A 26288-nucleotide genomic window follows, 5' to 3' on the forward strand; every position below is an offset into this window, starting at 1 on the left:
TTTAAAATGTGGATTGGTTTTGAAGGTGACAGTGTCATTTTTTGTGATGATACGATTTGAGTGTATGTTGTAACCGGCACAATCTCCGAGACGTGTTAAGCTCACCGACAGAAGATGGAGCTTCACCCATCCATCCATCCATGTGTCTTTTTACCGTTGTTCTGTTCCCTTTGTCCTACAATACTGTGACCTAACGCCAACAACACCCCTATCCCCGACACCAATTCTGGTATACTTCTTCACCTGCATTGAGGATTGGAGACAGCGTGCTGTATGCTGGTGTTTACACTTGATTTTCTGGGAATGTCTCCAATACCTTGGGTGAAATGGGAATGTTCGCTTGAGTACACAGGCCTAAAATTCCTAGCCATTTGTCTGTTGTACCTAACTGATATAAAGAAGCTGTTTTATCGGAGTGATATAAGGTTTCAAAACTGTTGAAAGTTTAAAAGTTGTTTGTCTCAATTGAACATGTATAACAAAATCGGCTCGGGACCAAAATAATTTCCTGTTTGAATCTTTTAGATTTGAAATATCAAAATTTGATTCAATTACTTCATAAAAATTCTTCATCAAAAATGGTTATGGAAGACTGACAAACATATAAGATTTCAGCTATAAATAGTTTCCAGACACGAGGAAGAAAACACTGATCACAGGTTGAAAAACACACACTTCCTTCTGCAAACTGCACACCAGGTATAATTAGCATATTCCCGGTTCTACCGTCTATATTTAGATTCTCTATAGCTTTGTTTTATATTATAAATCTAAAGTTTCACTAGGTCTGCTATTTCTTTCAGCATCTCTTAATTTATCTTAGGGATTAAATTATCACCAACGCTAATATTTGATATCATTAAAATGTATAAATAAGAAATATGGATGTTATTTTAAGGAAGCATCCATCCGATTACTGTTAAAAACGGTGACATCTGCCGATTTACTGGTTCAGGTTTCTATGATGAGTTCCTCTTCACTATGAGGCTAGAACCCTGGTAACCAACGTGACCTAAACATATCTATCAAATCTAAACTCTGAGACAAGTTTCGTTTTTTCGTAGAAGATTAATCATGCATAATATAACGGCCCATCACCATATTTTCTTGCTGTTTCCTGTCTGTGAGGCTATAGTCTTACTGATGTGCATCCAGTGCAAGTTTATTTCTTGCCATTAAGTTTGTAATGTAGAAAAGATGCTGCTGATAAGCTAATATGTACTGGCTGGGTTGTGGTTTGTGGGGAGGGGATTCCTCTCCGGCATCTGTCAGCATCACTGCTTCCCCATCAGCTCGGAATGTCGAATCTGATGTAATTTATCCCAACTTGTTTTAATCAGTATCAAAAATAACTTTCTTTAAAGATAAAAATGTTCTTTAAAATCTGTATCAGAATTCCATGTCCCTCACCTTCCCTCTATCTGACGGTTAATTAATCTCAAACCGTGTGCACAAAGGTTTCCATAAGTCAACATCAAAGGTAACAGGTAACAGTTTTAATCATCAGCGTCAACATGTAATATGGTAGCTCAGAGGTTTTCTCTAGGAATGGTCAAAAAACAAGTTTTCAACACAAATAATGAAAGTGCAAAGATTTTAACAGGTCAAGGTCAGAATACAAAAGGTTTTGTTTGGTCAGGGTCAGAATATACAGGTTTCAACAAGTCAGGATCAGAATATACAGGTTCTCAGAAGTCAGTGTCAGAATACACATTACTGGTTGCCTATTGTTTATTGATAATAAGGGTTTCAGGTATACCAGAATGTTCAGGTTGAGGACAAGACTTGTCTCATTTTAACGACATCATAATTTAGATATTTCTAAAGTTAGTAACAGAATTCTGTTGTGATAAACAAAAGTGGAAGCACTTTAGCATCCTTTTATCATTCCGCTTGCCAGTCAGAGTGTAAATCATATTACCACCCACATACTTCAATATAACGGGTCGAATGTTTTTGCATTGACATTTAAAACAAGGAAATATTCGTAGATACGCCGTCTTCGTATGTCAGTACCAACGTGTAATGGTACGAATCATGGCAGCAGGCAGGAAATCCAACAATATTTCCAACAAACACGAAACAGATAACCATTAACACAATAACAAATCAGAGGCAGTAATAGTTAAGGATACAATATGCTACCTCACACATTATATTTTGTAATTTGTGTTTAGGAGTTATTTCCCTTAAAAAGAAAGTATTTTCTTTTAATTCAGAACTGCATGATTATGATCAACTCTAACGTAACTTTCATCAATTTGTACTCAAGTCCTAATTATTGTTTATGAAAACATTTGACAGGATCTCGATGTCGAACTCTTCTGAAGTGGAGGTGACATTAGAATTAGGAGGCGTATATTGTACGATGGATATGCCCTTACGTTTGTATATTAACAATTTACATTACACTCTATGAAAATTTCAACAGAAAAGCTTCGTTTTATTTTTCATTACTGCGACACACAATCAGAACATCCTGCCGCAGAGTCATTTTATTTACCTCTGACGATTACAGTGACTGACCTGTCTGAATACCATCAAAATGTTTCCATTTTGAATGGACTGAAAATATTTTCATGTAGCCCAGTTTGGATAATCTGAGAAAACCTAGTTATCGGTTTGATGACCAGAGAGTAAGGTATTAAGTTAATATAGTGTTCAGTATACATAGTAAAGATCCTGATTATAGTAAGGTATTAAGTTAATATAGTGTTCAGTATACATAGTAAAGATCCTGATTATAGTAAGGTATTAAGTTAATATAGTGTTCAGTATACATAGTAAAGATCCTGATTATAGTAAGGTATTAAGTTAATATAGTGTTCAGTATACATAGTAAAGATCCTGATTATAGTAAGGTATTAAGTTAATATAGTGTTCAGTATACATAGTAAAGATCCTGATTATAGTAAGGTATTAAGTTAATATAGTGTTCAGTATACATAGTAAAGATCCTGATTATAGTAAGGTATTAAGTTAATATAGTGTTCAGTATACATAGTAAAGATCCTGATTATAGTAAGGTATTAAGTTAATATAGTGTTCAGTATACATAGTAAAGATCCTGATTATAGTAAGGTATTAAGTTAATATAGTGTTCAGTATACATAGTAAAGATCCTGATTATAGTAAGGTATTAAGTTAATATAGTGTTCAGTATACATAGTAAAGATCCTGATTATAGTAAGGTATTAAGTTAATATAGTGTTCAGTATACATAGTAAAGATCCTGATTATAGTAAGGTATTAAGTTAATATAGTGTTCAGTATACATAGTAAAGATCCTGATTATAGTAAGGTATTAAGTTAATATAGTGTTCAGTATACATAGTAAAGATCCTGATTATAGTAAGGTATTAAGTTAATATAGTGTTCAGTATACATAGTAAAGATCCTGATTATAGTAAGGTATTAAGTTAATATAGTGTTCAGTATACATAGTAAAGATCCTGATTATCAAACGTAAGCATTCGTAACTGGTTGCACAGTATTAAAGCATGCTATTTATATGAGGACACCATCGACGTCCAATACATGAAAGTTTGGTTTGTTGGAGTTTCTATGATCAGCATTCTGTTGTTAAGTGCTGACTAAATTCTGTAAGTATTTAGTATTCTGTTGTTAAGTGCTGGTTAAATTCTGGAAGTATTTAGTATTTTGTTGTTAAGTGCTGACTAAATTCTGTAAGTATTTAGTATTCTGTTGTTAAGTGCTGATTAAATTCTGTAAGTATTTAGTATTCTGTTGTTAAGTGCTGACTAAATTCTGTAAGTATTTAGTATTCTGTTGTTAAGTGCTGACTAAATTCTGTAAGTATTCAGTATTCTGTTGACTAAATTCTGTTGTTAAGTGCTGACTAAATTCTGTAAGTATTTAGTATTCTGTTGTTAAGTGCTGATTAAATTCTGTAAGTATTTAGTATCAAGTTAGTTTTGGGTTAGATTTCTGGGTCATAGCACTGATCGGTATACCACGTTCTATCAAACGCTCTCATTTCTAAGCATTTTATGCTATTTTGAAAATATTGTTTCTGCTTCAGTATTTGTTTTCAAATCGATTATAAAAGAAAATGCATTGTTCTGTTATATCAGATATACAATATTTGCTGAATATATCCAATTATTATTGTCTTGAAGACGATGAAAATTTCACCCGTTCGGTTAACACAATAAATTTAAACTTCGGCCAAACAGTACACCCTACAGACTATTTCTTCCAATATGAGACAATTATTTCATGCTGAGCTACCATATTCTTAATACTATTGTGGGGGTACAGTAACTACCAACAAGCACAATCTGTTCACTTCAGTATCATTAGACCTTCACTGTAGTGTAGATTTTCACCTTGTTATATCCTTGTTTGAAGCCAAATTTTACCAAATACTTTTTTTCTTTTTTTACATCATGGAACCAAATTTTAAATACAAAGCTGGGCCAATTTTAGAAGAAACAATAGCCGAGCTGAATTGATTTAGTTATTTCTAGAGAACGAAAGCCATTTGTGCTATCCTGGGATGAATTCTGGTAAAATCCATCAGATGTAATGTAAATGGCTGTGCGTGCTATTCTTATCTACCCATTTTATCATCCTTATCTTCATTCATTACGCACCTCCATTGTTGAAAGAATTCCGACAATATTTACTAAAATATAATCATTAAACAATCCCTGTGAAGTTACAGATGATATCAATTTGTGATGGGTTCTGTCATACAGAATTCTGTTTTGTATGAGGCATGAAAAATGTCTATTTTACCTTGTTTTAACAGAACATCGCATGAGAGAGATGAAAGCCTCGAAAGTGCTGGCGGCCACGGAGATCAAAGAGACCCACAAAATGAAAACCATACCACACAAACCTGATAATTCACCTGTTTATACCCATCCCCTAAACATCCACAACTTACAAACCTGATAACTCATCTGTCTACCCACCCCTAAACATACACACCTTACAAACCTGATAACTCACCTGTTTATATCAATCCCATAAACATCCACACCCTACAAACCTGATAATTCATCTGTTTATACCAATCCCATAAACATCCACACCCTACAAACCTGATAATTCACCTGTTTCTACCAATCCCATAAACATCCACACCTTCCAAACCTGATAATTCACCTGTTTCTACCAATCCCATAAACATCCACACCTTCCAAACCTGATAATTCACCTGTTTCTACCAATCCCATAAACATCCACACCTTACAATTCACCTGTTTATACCAATTCCATAAACATCCACACCTTACAAACCTGATAATTCATCTGTTTATACCAATCCCATAAACATCCACAACTTACAAACCTGATAACTCACCTGTTTATACCAATCCCCTAAACATACACACCTTACAAACCTGATAATTCACCGGTCTATATACCTTACAAACCAGATACCTCACCTGTCTACCCAACCTAAACATACACACCTTACAAACCTGATAATTCACCTGTCTATATACCTTCCAAACCAGATACCTCACCTGTCTACCCAACCTAAACATACACACCTTACAAACCTGATAATTCACCGGTCTATATACCTTACAAACCAGATACCTCACCTGTCTACCCAACCTAAACATACACACCTTACAAACCTGATACCTCACCTGTTTATACCAATCCCCTAAACATCCACAACTTACAAACCTGATACCTCACCTGTTTATACCAATCCCCTAAACATACACACCTTACAAACCTGATAACTCACCTGTTTATACCAATCCCCTAAATATACACACCTTAGAAACCTGACAACTCACCTGTTTATACCAATCCCCTAAACATACACACCTTACAAACCTGATAACTCACTTGTCTACCCACCCCTAAACATACACACCTTACAAACCTGATAATTCACCACCTGTCTATATACCTTACAAACCAGATACCTCACCTGTCTACCCAACCTAAACATACACACCTTACAAACCTGATACCTCACCTGTCTACCCACCCCTAAACATCCACACCTTACAAACCTGATACCTCACCTGTTTATACCAATCCCCTAAACATTCACACCTTACAAACCTGATAACTCACTTGTCTACCCACCCTTAAACATCCACACCTTACAAACATTCGAAACTTGTAAACATCTACAAACCTCCACACATTAATCCCATCAGCACAGACTCTCTCCTCAATCCTTAATACTTTGGATAAGCTGAGAACTTGTAAGTAAATATTAGATTTACATTTCATCATGGAAGGTTTACTGCTTCATCTGCCTAATTAAGTTATTCACCCCTTAAATTTCATAATGAACTATTCCAACCTTCGAGTTGGAGGAGTTCAAATGTGTCTTCAGGTGTGAATGAGTTAAACATAACTTCAGCTCTTTTTTCATAATCCTTCAGCAAAACCCCTTCAAGGTATAAAGCTATACTGTAAACATATTACCATACATGTCCAGTGCCCTGAATGTTTGGTAGTTTCTACATGGAATAGGGTAACAGCATAGAGAATAGAGTAGAAAAATCAAGCACAACTGAAATCAGGTGTGGTGTCCAAAGTCTAGTCAGCCAGAAAACCTAGCTTAAAGAGCATCTACACCTATGTATGCTTCAGCATATCAAGTTCGACCAATGTAATGGTTCTTACATTGGTACAAATGTTAATCATCCAATTCCATATTGCATGAAATCATCATCATTACACATTTTTCATTTATTTTTGTTTATCCAATTAACTTTATTGACAATTTCTTTTACTGTTTGTCAAATTCAAATTATTACACATTTCCACTTACTGTTCAATCTTTTGTCTGGTAATGATTATTTCACAGAAACGTTAAAAAAACCCATTTACTGCTTATAAACAAAAGGAAACTCAGTAACAAATGATAGGAAATGACTGTCAGTGTCACATAAAACCTTTCATTTTCACTTGATACAAAAACTAATGGCCTATCATGATGCCTGCCTGACCTTCTCCCAATACAAATAAGAAAATAATGGCAAGATCGGGGTTTTTTTCACATCGTCTCCCAAGATATGGCAATAATGGTCTAAATATACGAGGCAAGTTTCAATCTCAAATAATATGAAAGTAATGGTTCACACTCAATGTCAGTTTGTGCGTCCCAGGATGAGAAAATGATGTGGAGATATAAAGGCAGTTTCAGACAGATTGAATGTTTTCCTCACTGGTGATGCAGTAAAGACGATACGTCTGGAATATCACTACAGTTACGTGACGGCAGACTTTTATAATCTAATTACTGTACTCACCACCAGTTAAAACATTTTGGACCTGTTTGTTTTATGTTTGTCACACAGGGTAACTCGATTGTCATTATCCTGACTACAAACTTTGGTAGTTGTCATAACACTGTCTAACACTTGGTTGTCATTATCCTGACTACAAACTTTGGTAGTTGTCATAACACTGTCTAACACTTGGTTGTCATTATCCTGACTACAAACTTTGGTAGTTGTCATAACACTGTCTGACAACACTTGGTTGTCATTATCCTGACTACAAACTTTGGAAGTTGTCATAACACTGTCTAACACTTGGTTGTCATTATCCTGACTACAAACTTTGGGAGTTGTCATAACACTGTCTGACAACACTTGGTAGTTAGTTGTATAATCCTATTTGTCAACGGCAGTTGTTTTTATAGTTGTTATTATCCAGCAGGAGGCCACCACTAACACATTCACCCCTGAAGACACATTTGAACTCTTCCAATTAAATGTTGGAATGGTTCATTTTGAAATTTCAGGGTTGAATGAGTTAAAAACTATCCTGTTTGGGTAACCTGAGGAAGGCTTTTACATTTTGGTTGGTTGGTAGGTCAAAATATTTTGTACATCTGACAATGAAAAAAACATCCGCGGCCGAAGCAATGGGTCCATTTTGTTTTGGTCCTATGCCAAACATGCCTAATTATTCTTGTTCAGGCCTGACATGTAAACACTGTCCGACTGTTGTTGTACAGTTACTTTACTTTTTTGTAGGAATCATATAAAAAATAAAATGGGAAAATTCAATCTGACAGAAAAAGTGGGGGAACAGAAATAATGAATACTTACAGATGGAACTTTATCAAAGCATCCTAATGCTTTACTGACATTTTGCATGAAACATTAAATGGCTTATTGCTGTCTTTGTAGATCATCTTATGAAACTCTCACATTGAACGAGTAAAAAAATGGACATAACTGCCCGTCTTGATAAGGAGGTGTTTTTGTGTCGTGTTTGCATGACCCATGGATCTTCTGCCTTTGAGTTGTAGAGAATTTCTACGACTTCTACATCTCCTAATCGAGCCAATTTGTGACAGATATACTCGCTTGCAGATGCAGAACCCTATGAAATTAGGGATGAGAATCCATTGGAGAAAGATGAGATGACTGTATTGAGCAATGGCTTGGAAAGATAGCTGGTAATGACAACATTGTCGAGGCCTTCAGCGGGCATCGCTTCACCTACTCTCCACCAATCACGACAAGACCGTCACAATTTGTATTTCAAAGGCAATATCCCTGGCATCCAACTAAAAAAATGTGATTTGTGTGGGTTGGTTAGTTGTGGGAACCTATCCACATGGTGAGGGTATATTTAGAAGCAATAAACATGATCGTGTTTGTGTTTTGTCATTAAGACGAAAGCCTAAATTTAGAAAGTACAGGTGAAATTTGCTATTTTGAAATCTGAAAGTCAGCTCACAAAAACATATTTCACTTAAGTATGTGTGGGATGCAAATGAAAACTAAATCCGTTTATATACTGTGTAAAACTGCAGAAATCTGATAAAAAAAGGTATGGGATTTTATTAATAAACACTTTGTTAATATGCCAGGCCCAGAGAGATAGCCTGGTATGTGGAGTCTATCATCCTTGTACTCCCGAATGGTGGTAGTATATACACTTCTGTCCAGGGTAGTTACTGTCACACTGAAATACAACAGTCCTCAAAGTGGTGGTACTGTTACAACAACAGTCCTTAAAAGGGGTGGTACTGTTACAACAACAGTCATATGGGGTGGTACTGTTACAACAACAGTCCTAAGTGGTGATAATACAACAACAACAGCCCTAAGGGGTGGTACTGTTACAACAATAGTCCTAAGGGGTGGTACTGTTACAACAACTGTCCTAAGGGGTGGTACTGTTACAACAACAGTCATATGGGGTGGTACTGTTACAACAACAGTCCTAAGTGGTGATAATACAACAACAACAGTCCTAAGGGGTGGTACTGTTACAACAATAGTCCTAAGGGGTGGTACTGCTACTAAAACAGTTATATTGGGTGGTACTGTTACAACAACAGTCCTAAGGGAGGTACTGTTACAACAACAGACATATGGGGTGGTACTGTTACAACAACCATCCTAAGGGGGGGTACTGTTACTACAACAGTCCTAAGTGGTGGTACTGTTACAACAACAGTCCTAAGGGGTGGTAATACAACAACAACAATCCTAAGTGGTGGTACTGTTACAACAACAGTCCTAAGGGAGGTACTGTTACAATAACCATCTTAAGGGGTGGTACTGTTACAGCAACAGTCCTAAGGGGTGGTACTGTTACAACAACAGTCCTAAGGGAGGTACTGTTACAATAACCATCTTAAGGGGTGGTACTGTTACTACAACAGTCCTAAGGGGACGACTGGTACTGTTACAACAATAGTCCTAAGGGGTGGTACTGCTACTACAACAGTTATATTGGGTGGTACTGTTACAACAACAGTCCTAAGGGAGGTACTGTTACAACAACAGACCTATGGGGTGGTACTGTTACAACAACCAGCCTAAGGGGTGGTACTGTTACTACAACAGTCCTAAGGGGTGGTACTGTTACTACAACAGTCCTAAGTGGTGGTACTGTTACAACAAGAGTCCTGGTACTGTTACAACAACAGTCCCAAGGGGTGGTAATACAACAACAACCATCCTAAGGGGTGGTACTGTTACTAGAACAGTCCTAAGTGGTGGTACTGTTACAACAACAGTCCTAAGTGGTGGTTCTGTTACAACAACAATCCTAAGGGGTGGTACTGTTACAACAACAGTCCTAAGGGTTTTTACCCTGTTAGAACAATAGTCCTTTGGGGTGGTACTGCTCACAGGAAATTTAATGCTGAGCTTAACAACAAAATATATTAAATGGTCAAATTACCTTTCATTAGTGGAATCTGCCACCAACGTGTTACCTTTATAATTATTTTGAAATTTGAAACAGCTTTTACTTCAAATGAAGTTTTTATGTGTTTTTTTTCACTTTGAACTTTCATATCATGTAGAAGATCATTTTCTTGAAGTTAATTGTTTAAACAACAAAAATCTTAAAAACTCCTTCAAAGAATATTTTATCAAATACAACCTAGAATACTGTATAAAAAGTACAGTAAAATCCCTAATAAAGGATAAAAGGAATCTGCAAGTTTTCATGATGAAAATAGGTACCAAAATCTGTAAAGATAGGTAAATACAGGTACCAAAATCTGTAAAGACAGGTAAATACAGGTACTAATTCTGTAAAGACAGGTAAATACAGTTACCATAATTAGTAAAAGACTGCATATGCAAATTATATTACCCCCCTGGTGTTTACCTGTACATCCTCAAATTACAAAAAGTTTATACCTGTGTATACTCAACAGGTGGTATATGATGAAACACAACAGTACATGTGAGAAAACCCTTTCTAAAACATTAGAAACCTTTCACACACCAAGATCCAACCAGGTCTGACAATTAAAAACTGGCGTCTGAAATTCCAAGACGAACACCTGCACCAAGACATTAATTGCCGAGTGCAGTTTAGGCAAGGCTGCTTCTTCATGTTATCAAATTTAAACATTTCCTCTAAAAAACCTACTTCACTATTATACTTGTTACAGAACTGTAAAACAGAACATGGCAATTACGTACTCGAACCAGAACAGAATTTAGACGGGAAAATAATCTCCACAGATTTATTGAAGCTAAGAGTAAAGTCCTAGTTTAGGGATCCTAAAATCTGTTGGTAGTATATTTTCTGTAAATTTTTCTTTTTATGAACAACATCTCCAAAACTTGATTAGGTAAGGGTTGTGCTGTGGATACCACACTTGCCTTTCACCAAGGCAGCCAGTGTTCGATTCTCTGATCGAACGTGGAAAGGTATGGGGTCACCCACCAGACCACGTGGGTTTTACTCCCGATAATCTGATTTCCTCCCACAATTAGACCCACCGCACACTAACATCCAGGTCAACAAGAGTGATGAATACAATTGAGTTATATAAATAAGTTTTTATCAAACCTTATCGTAAATTCATTTTAAGACTCAAATCATACATAACCTAAAAACTATATTTTATAACAAAGATTATAAGGTACAGAGAGAGTTTAACCTGAAACATAGACATTTTGGTAAATATCAAATTTGAAAAACTGAACAAAGACTCCTTACTGTATCAAAACACTCCTGTTTTTCTATTTCAATTTGCAAGGGAGATGATTTACTTGAAATCTCATATTTATCTATGATAAACAAGCAAGACAGCAATTATCATATGTGGATTAATTTTGTTTCTTTTGCAAATTCAAATGCATAATTATTTATCAAAAGATATATAAAAGAAAGAAGACATTTTCCACTTTGGCAAATAAGATACTTAATTTTGATTATGTGTATCCAAATGTTGATATTTATTTGTGATATACATCAATTTAACAGGTCATCAAAATTGTGCTTTGAACAATGGACAACATAACATGGGTGTTTTCCAACTTTCCACGTGTTTTTGACGCACACTGCATACAGGTAACATCTTTTAGTCTGCTGAACCTAATGACACGTCAGGTAAAACTGAAATCCTATTTTAATTAAAAGCTACTATTGAAAAATTCATAACAGAACTGGAACAAATATTTCATCAACTTTTACTTCTATCTTGAAAAAATATATGAAATGTTGATGAATCATTCACCGAAACCCATAGCTCAGGTGGTTACAGGGCTTGTTTAGTAATCCCAGGATTGCAAGTTCAAACCAGAGTCCTGCTGTAATCTTTTTTTGTATCATTCAATGTTACATTTGTTAATTTGTTTAATATTATGGTTATCAATACCTTCAACAATTGGAGTTTTACGTGATATTTTCTAATTGCGTGATATTGTATAAGTTTGACATTCTGGAGCAAATATTACATTGACAGTTTACATGTCACATAGGGATACGAACAGGTATACCGAGATACTGACCTCGTCACATCTGTCTGTTTATCAGACAAAATTGGACTGTTTAAAAACAATTTTACTCCTTTGCACTAGTAAAATGAAAACTTAATTATATAAGAAAAATTCAATCATGTGTGGTCAAATTCAACAAATTTTACAATCACAGACCAAATTGTACGCTGCACAAAATGACGTTCCTTCGTGTACATTCCAACACTTTTTCAAACCAACTTACAGACAGAAAAAGAGAAAATGGGAGAGAAATGGTAATAAGATATAGGTATATTTCTATCCGGTCTCGGAACCAGAAAAGCAAAAGAAAGAAAGAAGTTGGACTTACCTGTGCGATCAATGTGTTTCTGTTACAATCTCTCTGTTGAAGAAGCTGCTGGTTAAATCCATGGAGACCTGACAGACTGCCCTCTGTAATAAACCACAAACATGACGACCTTAAAAGTGTGTAGAAACTTTGTCCCTGTAGTAAAGTGGTATTCACAAGTACATTACTCCAGGTAGGAATGCCTGATGCCAGCGTGGTCAGTCTTTGTAGCCTTTTGTACGGCCAGGTTACATTTAATTACTCGGTTCCTTGTGTTACGTTAAAAAAAACATCACAGAGAGACGATTGTATTCGAAAGTGTTGGCCCTTTAATCACGAGTTGTCCCCTCACTTTGCATGTTGGGAAGCCAGGTTTGGCTTCTGAGGTTGCTACCTTGCCCTCACCCTGCCAGTTGGCTGCCCCAGTATGTATGAATGAGTGATTCACTTTCACTGCTATATCACTAGGCAGGCACAGGCCCACCTCAACAGGCACAATCTTTGCCAAATTTCTAAAATTAGCTGCCGTTCCAGTTACCCCCCTTAATATTCTCCACAGCAGTGAAAGTTTGGTGTCTCTTCAAAAACAGAACCCCTCTCCCATCATCCTCATCCCCATCATCATTATCAGCAGCAGCAGCAGCGTTGTCGGCGGAGAAAGGAGAAGAGAGACCCTTACTGAGACTGAGAAATGCCCCAACACACTGATACGACCTAAGTTTCTCTTTCACTAGCCCGTAGTCTGAAGGTACAGTCATCTATATTCCACAACTAAACGTTTCCAAGCAGCCTTCTCTATCTTGAATTGACACAGAAAATAATCGCAAAACCAGCGCGTGTTTAGAGATGATTGTTCGGGATAGATAGAGAGAGAGAGGACCTTACCAACCCTACATATGTACCTGAAGTTGGTGGGAAGTCTATGGGCAACATGTAATCAATTCTGTGTACAACTGGCGAGATATTGATCCCACAACGGCCAGGGAGTTCACTAGTATTTCTATAGGAGCTGCTTTAATAGATATAGCTAATCATTTCAACAAGTTTTCAAAGCATCATTTTTCTAAATTGTGTTTTTCTCTTTAAGATAAAATTGAAATTAAAACATATGACTAAATATTAAAATCGAAATTCACAATTTTTCATGAAATTTAAAAAATGCCATAAAAGAAATCTTTGAGGAGAAATATTCCACAATGATATCAGATAGAAATGAAATACTGTTATGGTGCTGGAGATATAAACCTACAATTTGTAAATGACCGAAGAATCATCTGAACATCTCTCCCCGTTGAATTCTGCAACATCAATATCGTCTGGATTAACAAACAGATTTGTGTAGGAGAGCCGGGTCTCATGTTACACACCATCATCACTACAGCTATCGCCAATAGAATCACTGTTCCACCTTCACAATTCATAAATTTGTTACAACCGCCATCGAGCTGCCATCACTATCATCAATACTGAACTGGTTGGAGCAACCTTACAAGGCGTTGCTAGAGAGCAGCCATGCCAAATCTTGAAGTGGTAGTAATTAAATGGCATAACAACACTGACTATTTGTCCCTTCCTCTATCGTAACCAAGCTTCTTAGTGACCCTGATTACATGCATATCAGAGCAACCAAACTTTTCAAATATGGATTTTTTTTACATCATATTTAACAACAATTTCCCATCAACTGTACACATAATTAAACTTGTTTCTGTAGAAGGTTACAAACTTGTTATTGACCGCTCAGTGACCCTGATTACATGTATATCAGAGCAACCAAACTTTTCAAATATGGATTTTTTTACATCATATTTAACAACTATTTCCCATCAACTGTACACATAATTAAACTTGTTTCTGTAGAAGGTTACAAACTTGTTATTGACCAAGCCGTGAAGCCCACCTATTAAAAAAGTCATTAGTTACATATAGCCCTACATATCCTACAATCTGTCTCTGTAGCCCACACTAATCAACCCTAAAAGCGATGATCTTGACCTGTAAAGACCTCCAATGATGGTAGCTGTCCAAACAAGACCTCAAATCCTCTATCCTATTTCCCGGGGATGTTGTGGATGAAACTGATCACTTTTTGACCATCATTATTTCTATGTAATTGACAAGTGTACAAAGCCCTGTGTACACAAGCATCCAGTTCTAGCCATAAATTTGTGATGACCTAAACATAAAGTTTTTACAGGAATCATTAATCAGCTCACATCAAAGATAATGTTGTTCTTGTCGTCTTTAAAATCAATACTATGGCCGCTAACATGCACCAATCATCCTTGAGTATGTTCAAGGTCTCCACAACACCAGATCACCAGAACATCCACTCCATTATATCTCTACTGTATGTAATCCCTTACCTACCTTAATCAAACCCTGCATAATTCAGACATCTGTTTAAACCAGACATTTAACTAAGGTCTCAAGGTATGAATTCCTATGTGCATAGAACCTGTGTTACCAGAATACCTGTATAAACCAGACCATCTAAGTCTCACATTATAAAATTATTCTTTAAATGAAACAGTGTAATCTAGAAATCTGTATGATGAAGATGTTAAAATTGAGATGCATTTCCTTAATCTCCTATAACACTTACGGTGTAAATGGACGAAATCATAAAGCTTAGCTCAGAGCAAATCAGAGCAGCATTATATATTGAAGAACTTTGTTGAAACTCAGTAAAATGTTTTATATTAAGATGTTAGTTTCATATAGACAGGTAGGGAGATAAACACACTTTACACTGTATAAGTAGGTTTTGGTGGACTTGTCAAGTCATCAACAACATGATATTGGCAACAAAAAATGAAAGAATAATCGACTTCTAGGATATCTCCAACTGCCAACAACAGAATTCTCTATCCCATAAATAAAACAATATCTTTTTTTATGTGTGATAATGATTTTCTATGGTTTTGTCAGCATAGATAAGTAAGCATTAATTTCCATCTGTTTGCCCTACACAATGTTTCTAGACAGTCATCATTGTTACATACTGCTCTGTGATTGGCTGCTGTAAACATCTAGGAAAGCCTTTAAGTGTGTTTTGGGTGTTTAGTATTCCTTGCAGTCAGTCCCACCAAACCTTATCATAGGCTTTATTGCAGAAAGGTCACATTGCCCCATGTAAGTTACCCTGACCTTGCATTTTTACCTCCTTTACTAAAGATTTCCTAATGTAGAATTCCAATCACATCAACGACTACACAATAACACTATGGCAAATGCTGTATGTGGGAAGGTATATCGATCGGAGAATTACTGATAATGGATTTTAATCAATGTCGATTGGAGATAATCCTGTAATATTAGTCTGTAATGGTTTGCAGCAGGTCCTAGGCACACAGCTGAATACATTCCCACCATCCTCATGTCACACAACAAACGAGGGCACAATGATAAAGGTGATATATAGTTAGTCGTCTTGTAGAACTTTAATGTCAAGGAGGCAGTCATATCTTATAAAACCAAATGACAACTGTAACTGGGTCACATGTAAATCTAACCACCATCTACTTATTCTATTAATATTTCCGGAACTCACCTTTTTTGTCTGGTTCCTTTTTTGTTCTGTATTATGGCTCAAGAGATAATTTCAAAATTCCAGTGCACAGTCGTTTTGTATTTGATCATCAATATGTATTTTAGTCTTGTCTCTTATAAATACATGGATAGCAATATATCATGTCCAATATATATTTACACTTTACACTTTGAAAACTCAATAATACTCATTTTGTATTACTCTTAAGCCCAAACAACGATAAAAAGTGTATGCCAATTTTGTATGTTTCTTCATATTTATTATAATTTTTGAAGATATTTGCTTTATCAATCGGTCCATCAAACTAGCTGTGATTAGGACTAGAACATAGAACAAACTAGCTGTGATTATGACTAGAACATAGAAGCATTGTCTGTAAACTCTATCTTTGGGGAACATTTCCTAAAATGGTAAAGATAATCAATGTATGGTCTGTTTTACAGAAGTTCATCAAAACATTCCATGTGAGGAATTATTGTCTGTCACACAGTCCTGTATGTGATCACTGCTTAGTAAACACACAGTACAATCATATACATGTGAGGGATTGTAGTCTGTCACACAGTCCTGTATGCGATCACTGAAGATTAAACACACAGTACAATAATAACTGTACACATGTTATATAAACTGTTATATAAACTGTTATATAAAAGTCTTACAAAACTGAATCTTCTCTATTATCCATTATGTGACAATCACTCAGTCCTCACAGGCGCCGTATACAGAACAGATTTAGAAGGTCGACCATAGTAACCTGAACCCTTATCAGACTTTAATCTTAGTTGTAAACTGAACCATGCTGTCCACTAAACCTCCTAAATGGTTATTAAAACTTTCGATCAGATTCTATGTGGTAGAGTATGTGACCTCTCCACAGTAATGATGCTTTGGAAGTTTATAAATAACAAATTTTGTATAAGATATCTTCCTTAAGTGCATTACTATCACTACAGTGGCCCTGACATTTTAACTTTGACCTCTATCACTACAGTGACCCTAACATTTAAACTCTGACCTCTAACCCTACAGTGACACTGACATTTAAACTCTTACCTTTATCACTACTGAGTGACCTTGACATTTAAACTTTGACCTCTATCACTATTGACCCTGACATTTTAACTTTGACCTCTATCACTACAGTGACCCTGACATTTAAACTCTTACCTCTTATCCTACAGTGACACTGACATTTAAACTCTGACCTTTATCACTACTGAGTGACCTTGACATTTAAACTTTGACCTCTATCACTATTGACCCTGACATTTTAACTTTGACCTCTATCACTACAGTGACCCTGACATTTAAACTCTTACCTCTAATCCTACAGTGAAACTGACATTTAAACTCTGACCTTTATCACTACTGTGACCTTGATATTTAAACTCAGACCTCTATCACTACAGTGACCCTGACATTTAAACTCTGACCTTTATCACTAGTGACCTTGACATTTAAACTCTAACCTCTATCATTACATTGACCCTGACATTAAATATAGAATATTTAAAACATCTGATTTGTCATTAAATCAATTCCAACGATTCAGTAGTTGAAAGCTACAAGATTAACTGCTTAATTATGCTGCAAGATGTATATGAACATAAAACTGTGATATATACGTTTTTAGTAAACATGCCTATCTGTATTACGTGAATCACTGATGTGAGATCACTTTTCTGTAATAGGTTTTTGCAATTTGTGTACAAGATAAGAATTAACTATAAATGTGTTCACAAGACATGGATGTCCAGCGCCAATACTTTTGAAGTAACACGTGCACAAGGCCAAGGTCAAAACTGAAGGTTACAAAAATATCATTCAACATGTTCTATTCATAAAGCCACTTAGGTACGTACATGACCCTAACTGCAGTACTAAGTCCATAACTGACCTGAATGCAAAGATTTAACCAAGGTCACAAATAAAACTAATATGTTCTTCTCGTAAAGGCCCACATGGATATGTAGATGCCTGACCCTAGCTGTAGCACTTTGTTCATAACTGACTTTAATGCAAGAAGTTAACTGGCTGGACATACAGACATTTGATGGCCGAATGATAACCAATGTATGCATGTATAGCCGAACAGTGCCCCACACCACTTCATGGCAGGGAATATATATCCTTCACCTTGTGTGAAGTTCTCCAAACAGTCTGGTCATCAAATGAAGTGTTTTTTCTGTAATAGTTGTGTCATATATTACATAAAATCAAAAGCACTAAACCTTAATGGCCAGAATGAAATTCTACAATTCCACAGGGACTACCATGCAATTCAAGTCAACTGACTGGCAACAGTTATCCCCCTTTGGGGATTTATTGCAAATATGATGAGATAAAGGTAACACAGTTCATGCGTTAACTAACTAACATGGTGCTGATGTCAGACACGCATCACTGACCTCCAATCAGTCTTCAGTGACTGAGCAGAAAAATGAGAAAATCAGACACACTTTCAACAGACTCGTTGTCAAATATATTCTACTTCAGCTCGTTGTCTGATCATCAAATCAATACAACTACACTCAATGACAGAACAAGCCTGGTCCTTATTTTCTATATTTCTGGACAAACCCGTATTTTATCATTACTGCGACTTTAAACAAGAGAGCCTGTATCGCTCACCTGAATATGTTTTAAAATAATTGGTATGAAGTAAAGATATATCACTCCATAGTAGGTGCTGCAAGTACATATGAAATTCAGAAAGATCCATCCAGTACTTGAGATATAGCGAGAACAAACTTCAAATAGAGCCCCACCCCTATGCCCCTAGGGGGATCATACCCACCGTTTATACAAAATTGAGTCCCCTTGGCCCAAGGATGCTTCATACTAAATAAGGATAAAATCCTGTCATTCGTACAGAAGGTATTTGAAGTATTTGATATGTTTCCCCTATTGGGTCATGCCCTTCTGCCCCCAGGGGGGCTACACTCACTGTTTATACAAAATTTATTCCCTTTTGCCCAAGATCCTCCAGACCAAATTGGCAAGAAATCCCTTCATCCCAATGGGGGGGGGNNGCGGTTATACAAAATTGGTTCCCCTTTACCCAAGGCTGCTCCACACTAAATATGGACCAGATCCTTTCATTCTTACAGAAGAAAAGAAGGATTTTAAAGAATAATTTGCTATGTTGCCCCTATGGGGCCTGACCCACCGTTTATACAAAATTGGTTCCCCTTCACCCAAGGATGCTTTAGACCAAATATGGAACAAATCTTTTCATTCCTACAGAAGAAGGATTTAAAAGAATTTGTTATATATCCCCTATTCTCAGGGCTGGGGGGTTTCCTGAAGCCCAAAAAACCCCTCTGGATCCGCCACTGCCATGTTTAGTACAACCATGGTTCTGTGGGGGACTGATCACAGATCATGTTTAGTACAGCCATGGTTCTGTGGGGGACTGATCACAGATCATGTTTAGTACAGCCATGGTTCCGTGGGGGACTGATCACAGACCATGTTTAGTACAGCCATGGTTCCGTGGGGGACTGATCACAGACCATGTTTAGTACAGCCATGGTTCTGTGGGGGACTGATCACAGACCATGTTTAGTACAGCCATGGTTCTGTGGGGGACTGATCACAGACCATGTTTAGTACAGCCATGGTTCCGTGGGGGACTGATCACAGACCATGTTTAGTACAGCCATGGTTCCGTGGGGGACTGATCACAGACCATGTTTAGTACAGCCATGGTTCTGTGGGGGACTGATCACAGACCATGTTTAGTACAGCCATGGTTCTGTGGGGGACTGATCACAGACCATGTTTAGTACAGCCATGGTTCCGTGGGGGACTGATCACAGACCATGTTTAGTACAGCCATGGTTCCGTGGGGGACTGATCACAGACCATGTTTAGTACAGCCATGGTTCCGTGGGGGACTGATCACAGACCATGTTTAGTACAGCCATGGTTCCGTGGGGGACTGATCACAGACCATGTTTAGTACAGCCATGGTTCCGTGGGGGACTGATCACAGATCATGTTTAGTACAGCCATGGTTCTTTTGGGGACTGATCACAGATCATGTTTAGTACAGCCATGGTTCTGTGGTGGACTGATCACAGATCATGTTTAGTACAGCCATGGTTCCGTGGGGGACTGATCACAGATCATGTTTAGTACAGCCATGGTTCTGTGGATTATATTCCAAAGTAGCCGGCTTCACATGTACATGTCCTATCCTTACGATACAAGCCAGTCATACCCAGTCCTTCAGACACAGTAATTCGGAAATATTTTCATTGCATTACTATCTTTTCATCCAATAAAAAATTGTCCTTTCTACTCTTCAAGTTTATTTACATAATTAATTGTTGCGGTTATGATAATGAAAATTTTCAATGTTATATTATTTTGATGAAAATTCAGTTAAATATTGATGAAAAAATAACTTATCAGCTGTTTTCATCACAAAACAGACATTAGCAGAGCCATATATGTTTAACAACAAATAAAGCATTAGCTCATCAATTGTTCTACATCACACAACACTTAATAAACAAATTTAGTAGTAGACTATCAACTGTCTTTGTAGCTGATAATTAGATTAGCTAATCTCCTATATATACTGATTATTTCTTTCAGTGTTAATGTTTTAAATGTAGGAGAAATGAATAATTTAATGAAAGTATTTCAAACTTTTACTGCAAAAGGAGGTAATTCAGCAGTGCCAAGGTAAACAATGACAAATTAAAGAAGATTTCCCTATTGAGGATTAATAAACATGTTTCTGTCATTGGATGAGATGAGTGATGCTGCAGATTAAATACCAATTTGTGTATTCCTGAAACAGACTCAACGCACTGAGGATAATTTCTACAACTGTACAATACAAATCACAAGGACACAGATATAAATCCTTTGGGCCCAAATCCTCATTTCCCTTTATTCACAGAACCAAGTCAACTCAGAAATATAGCAAGATAGCTAGAGTCTCTGAGGATCCCATGTTAACAGCTAGCTACATTTTTGATCACCACTTTGAGCATCTTGGCAGTTCTTCAAGTGTGGGCGCGGGTATAGGAAGGACTGTCCTGGTCCCTGGTGGCCGTTTGGGTTCTAGGGTATGCATCAAGGTGACAGGAATCGCACACAAACATCATCAATGGTCGGATGATTAGAAATGTCATATCCGCTACAGCAAGTCACTGAGGACCTGACCCCTGTCTACACTCCAGCCACCGGTCAGTGTAGCTATGGCCACCTCAAGTGGACCTGACCCCTGTCTACACTCCAGCCACCTGTCAGTGTAGCTATGGCCACCTCAAGTGCACAAGAACCAATGCCACTACTTCTGACCTGGTAATGAACACAACGGCTGACACAACTCATCAAATACATATCTAGGTCACCTAATTAGGAAATATCACTCCTTAATTGATGACCTCATTCAAGAGTGAAAGTCAAAGAAAACAAGAGGGCCATGGTCTTAACGGTCACCTGAGTTATGTAAAAACTGATGTTATCGATGTTGCCAAATGAAAAAGAAATCATTTTGTAACAAAGGAAACTTGAACTACATGTAATGCAAAAGTAGTGTGAAAGATCTGGGTAGTATATGTACTATGTACAAATAGTGGTTCTGTCAGTCAGCTGAATTTTGGTAAAGCACCTTATGACCCTTCCATCTATGAAGAGTATTTGATTCTACCACATCTGGATTTGCTAAGAAGAGTTTTGGAATTTCAGTCAATTTGACCCTTTTTGGCCCCACCCCTCAAGCCCCTGGGGGCTGGGGACCATATAATTCACATTTTTGGTTGACCTTTGGCCATGGAAGGTTTATGCAAAATTTCATTGAAATTGGTTCAGGGGTTTTGGAGAAGTCGTAAAATGTGAATTGTCTAAAGACACACGCCGCACGACGCACAACGACGGACAAAAGGCGATCGCAATAGGTCACTTAATTGAGTCTTTGTCTCAGGTGACCTTAAAAGTTTTTTCTTTCTGATTCAAGCCTACAGAGAAAAACTGTTACTTAGGACGGAGAACAGTTATGTTTTCCACAATTAGAATTTCGTCTGTAAAACAAGTCACCTGAACTTACATGTCAATATCTATTTTTAGACCTGTAAACAAGTTTTTTGAGATCCAATATAACAGTTAACACTAAGACAGACTGTTTCGTCTCTTCCCACACAAGTAAACATCACCATCAAACCCTTTAGGGTTTATTTTTATCAGAGCTCAACTCAACACAAATAGGTGTCATTCTTATCCCAAAAATTAACAACATCGCAAATCATTGGTAGAACCTGGTAATACACAAAAAATATATATTGTAAATTGTATAAAAATACAACATAAATGTAAATCGTAATAATACACTGATCATAAACTTCAACTTTGGCTTTCTCAATACTTCAAACAGAACCCATGCATCTAAAGTGAATTTTAGTAATCTCAGTGAACTTGACCTTTTTGACTGCCTGACATCACCTTGACCTTTTTAACCTCCTGACACCACCTTGACCTTTTTTTACCTCCTGACACCAGGAACAAAATCTTGAGTTATTTTTCTAGAAGCAACATGAACAGATCTAGTGAAAATGACCTGAACATATCAAATGAAACAGAATTTCTCTTTCATTGACAGATTGACCTTTGACCTACTAATCCTACCTGAAGGTCACCTACAGGTCAGAATGGAAGGAAACCTGTACAATCTGTGTCATCAGGTGTATATACAGGTAGGAATAGAAGGACACGTGTACATTGCTGTGTAGGTAGAGGATGTGTAGGGACATGTGTACATTGCTGTGTAGGTAGAGGATGTGGAGGGACACGTGTACATTGCTGTGTAGGGAGAGGATGTGGAGGGACACGTGTACATTGCTGTGAAGGGAGAGGATGTGGAGGGACACGTGTACATTGCTGTGAAGGGAGAGGATGTGGAGGGACACGTGTACATTGCTGTGAAGGTAGAGGATGTGGAGGGACACGTGTACATTGCTGTGAAGGTAGAGGATGTGGAGGGACACGTGTACATTGCTGTGAAGGGAGAGGATGTGGAGGGACACGTGTACATTGCTTTGTAGGTAGAGGATGTGGAGGGACACGGGTACATTGCTGTGTAGGTAGAGGATGTGGAGGGACATGTGTACATTGCTGTGTAGGTAGAGAATGTGGAGGGACACGTGTACATTGCTGTGTAAGTAGAGGATGTGTAGGGACACGTGTACATTGCTTTGTAGGAAGAGGATGTGGAGGGACACGTGTACATAGCTGTGTAGGTAGAGGATGTGTAGGGACATGTGTACATTGCTGTGTAGGTAGAGGATGTGTAGGGACACGTGTACATTGCTGTGTAGGTAGAGGATGTGTAGGGACATGTGTACATTGCTTTGTAGGAAGAGGATGTGGAGGGACACGTGTACATAGCTGTGTAGGTAGAGGATGTGTAGGGACATGTGTACATTGCTTTGTAGGAAGAGGATGTGGAGGGACACGTGTACATTGCTGTGTAGGGAGAGGATGTGGAGGGACACGTGTACATTGCTGTGAAGGTAGAGGATGTGGAGGGACACGTGTACATTGCTGTGCAGGTAGAGGATGTGTAGGGACATGTGTACATTGCTGTGTAGGTAGAGAATGTGGAGGGACACGTGTACATTGCTGTGTAGGAAGAGGATGTGGAGGGACACGGGTACATTGCTGTGTAGGTAGAGGATGTGTAGGGACACGTGTACATTGCTTTGTAGGAAGAGGATGTGGAGGGACACGTGTACATTGCTGTGAAGGGAGAGGATGTGGAGGGACACGTGTACATTGCTGTGCAGGTAGAGGATGTGTAGGGACATGTGTACATTGCTGTGTAGGTAGAGGATGTGGAGGGACACGGGTACATTGCTGTGTAGGTAGAGGATGTGGAGGCACACGTGTACATTGCTGTGTAAGTAGAGGATGTGTAGGGACACGTGTACATTGCTTTGTAGGTAGAGGATGTGGAGGGACACGGGTACATTGCTGTGTAGGTAGAGGATGTGTAGGGACATGTGTACATTGCTGTGTAGGTAGAGAATGAGGAGGGACACGTGTACATTGCTGTGTAGGTAGAGAATGTGGAGGGACACGTGTACATTGCTGTGTAGGTAGAGGATGTGGAGGGAAGCTGAGCAGTTGTACCATCTGTAGCCCCAGTATACATCAGTCTGTGTACATTAATTCCTTCCTTCTGTGTCGGATACATAAACCTCATCCCACATGTAAACATTGGATTCTAATTATTTTCTGTCCTCTACCAATGTTTTACATATGGATTCTCATAACTGTTTTTTCAACTCCATTTTTCCATTCCTTTAACTCATTATCTATGGTTTGTTCATCCCAACATTGTAAAGAGCATGAGTTTTACATATGTGATCATTTGTAGGGGTATTGGCTGACGAAGGCCACACATAACAAAGGAAGGAAACTCCCCCTCCTCTACTCCCCCTCCCTATTCACCTTTACATATACTACAGCTGAACAATGCCCTCCACACCTTGACAAACACTACCTTTACCTATCAAGATCCACAAACTCTAACAAGGATACACATGTACTAATATCATATTCTACTAGACTATACCATTAATTGATCACAATCTTGTTCAGAAGATATTTTCTGTTATTTAATGGTTTTATAACAATTCATCTATCCACTTATATGATGCTGAATAATTATGATTATAAAAGAATGATGGTAAGAAATGAAGAGTCAGAACGTTTACCGAGCCTAGAACAAACAGGTATCAAAACATTAAATCTTATCAAAACATTTAAACATGGAATATCTCATAAAGTGCATTTAAAAATGTTGCCATGGAAACAGCAGATACATCAAGTATACAGATCTTGATATAAATTGAAGAAGTACAGCTATTGCTGCTGAGGGCTAGATAATGACACGAAACAAAGTTTTATACTGTGGGTTTGAGGACGAGACATGGAAAACAAAATTATATATAATTGGTTTGAGGACGAGACATGAAACAAAGTTTGATATTGTGGGTTTGAGGACGAGACATGAAACAAAGTTTATATTGTGGGTTTGAGGACGAGAAATGAATCAAAGTTTTATACTGTGGGTTTGAGGACGAGACATGAAACAAAGTTTTATATTGCAGGTTTGAGGACGAGACATGAAACAAAGTTTTATACTGTGGGTTTGAGGACGAGACATGAAACAAAGTTTGATATTGTGGGTTTGAGGACGAGACATGAAACAAAGTTTTATACTGTGGGTTTGAGGACGAGACATGAAACAAAGTTTGATATTGTGGGTTTGAGGACGAGACATGAAACAAAGTTTTATACTGTGGGTTTGAGGACGAGACATGAAACAAAGTTTGATATTGTGGGTTTGAGGACGAGACATGAAACAAAGTTTTATACTGTGGGTTTGAGGACGAGACATGAAACAAAGTTTGATATTGTGGGTTTGAGGACGAGACATGAAACAAAGTTTTATATTGTGGGTGTGAGGATGAGACCTGAAACAAAGTTTGATATTGTGGGTTTGAGGACGAGACATGAATCAAAGTTTTATATTGTAGGTTTGAGGACGAGACATGAAACAAAGTTTGATATTGTGGGTTTGAGGACAAGACATGAAACAAACCTTTATATTGTCAGATTGAGGGCAAGACATGAGCAACTTTTCTATCCTTTATTCAAAAGCAAAATAATGACATAAACGAAACTGTATTGATGGTTAAAGGTCAAGAAAATGATTTAATGTTCAAAATTATAAATGATAGTTAAATTGTAACTACTCAGGTTATATTCAGTTTAGAGTCAACGCTGGGTTAATTACAGTGTTTACAGAGAACCCAGCCCTCATTCCACAAATACTCAGCACTCCAACAAGATGTAAATAGAACAAGAGGCCCATGGGCCTTAACGGTCACCTGATATATTTATACAGAGAGTTGATTTTGTTTTTAACATGAACAGAAATATTATTCAAAGTGACAAAAAACAATAAAACCACCTTACTCAATATCTAGCATACAGATTTCAGACTAAAAAGGATTTGAAACTAGCACCTCTGATTCTTAACAAGGAAAATGAAGAAATTTTAGCACACTGACTCCTTTGAGCCCCACCCTACAGCCCTTGGGGGTAGGGCTGGCTCAAAATTTTCAAAGTATCAAACTGTCAATTCAAGGTTATAATTCCAATCAAGTTATTAACATGTAAT

The 26288-nt window shown here is 37.4% G+C and overlaps 1 protein-coding gene across 8 annotated transcripts in view; it reads right to left on the reverse strand.

Moving 5' to 3' along the window:
• Window positions 1-26288, reverse strand: part of LOC110447417 (A-kinase anchor protein 13-like) — a 232534-nt gene that overhangs the window by 116938 nt on the left and 89308 nt on the right. For all 8 annotated transcript variants that reach the window (XM_021493096.1, XM_021493091.1, XM_021493094.1 and 5 more), the window contains one exon: window positions 12550-12632. In XM_021493096.1, the coding sequence (XP_021348771.1) occupies window positions 12550-12632 (83 nt within the window). The remainder of the gene's footprint in view (window positions 1-12549; window positions 12633-26288) is intronic.

This window comes from Mizuhopecten yessoensis, unplaced genomic scaffold (genome assembly GCF_002113885.1).
Source record: "Mizuhopecten yessoensis strain PY_sf001 unplaced genomic scaffold, ASM211388v2 scaffold3349, whole genome shotgun sequence".
Taxonomy (NCBI): Eukaryota; Metazoa; Mollusca; class Bivalvia; order Pectinida; family Pectinidae; genus Mizuhopecten; species Mizuhopecten yessoensis.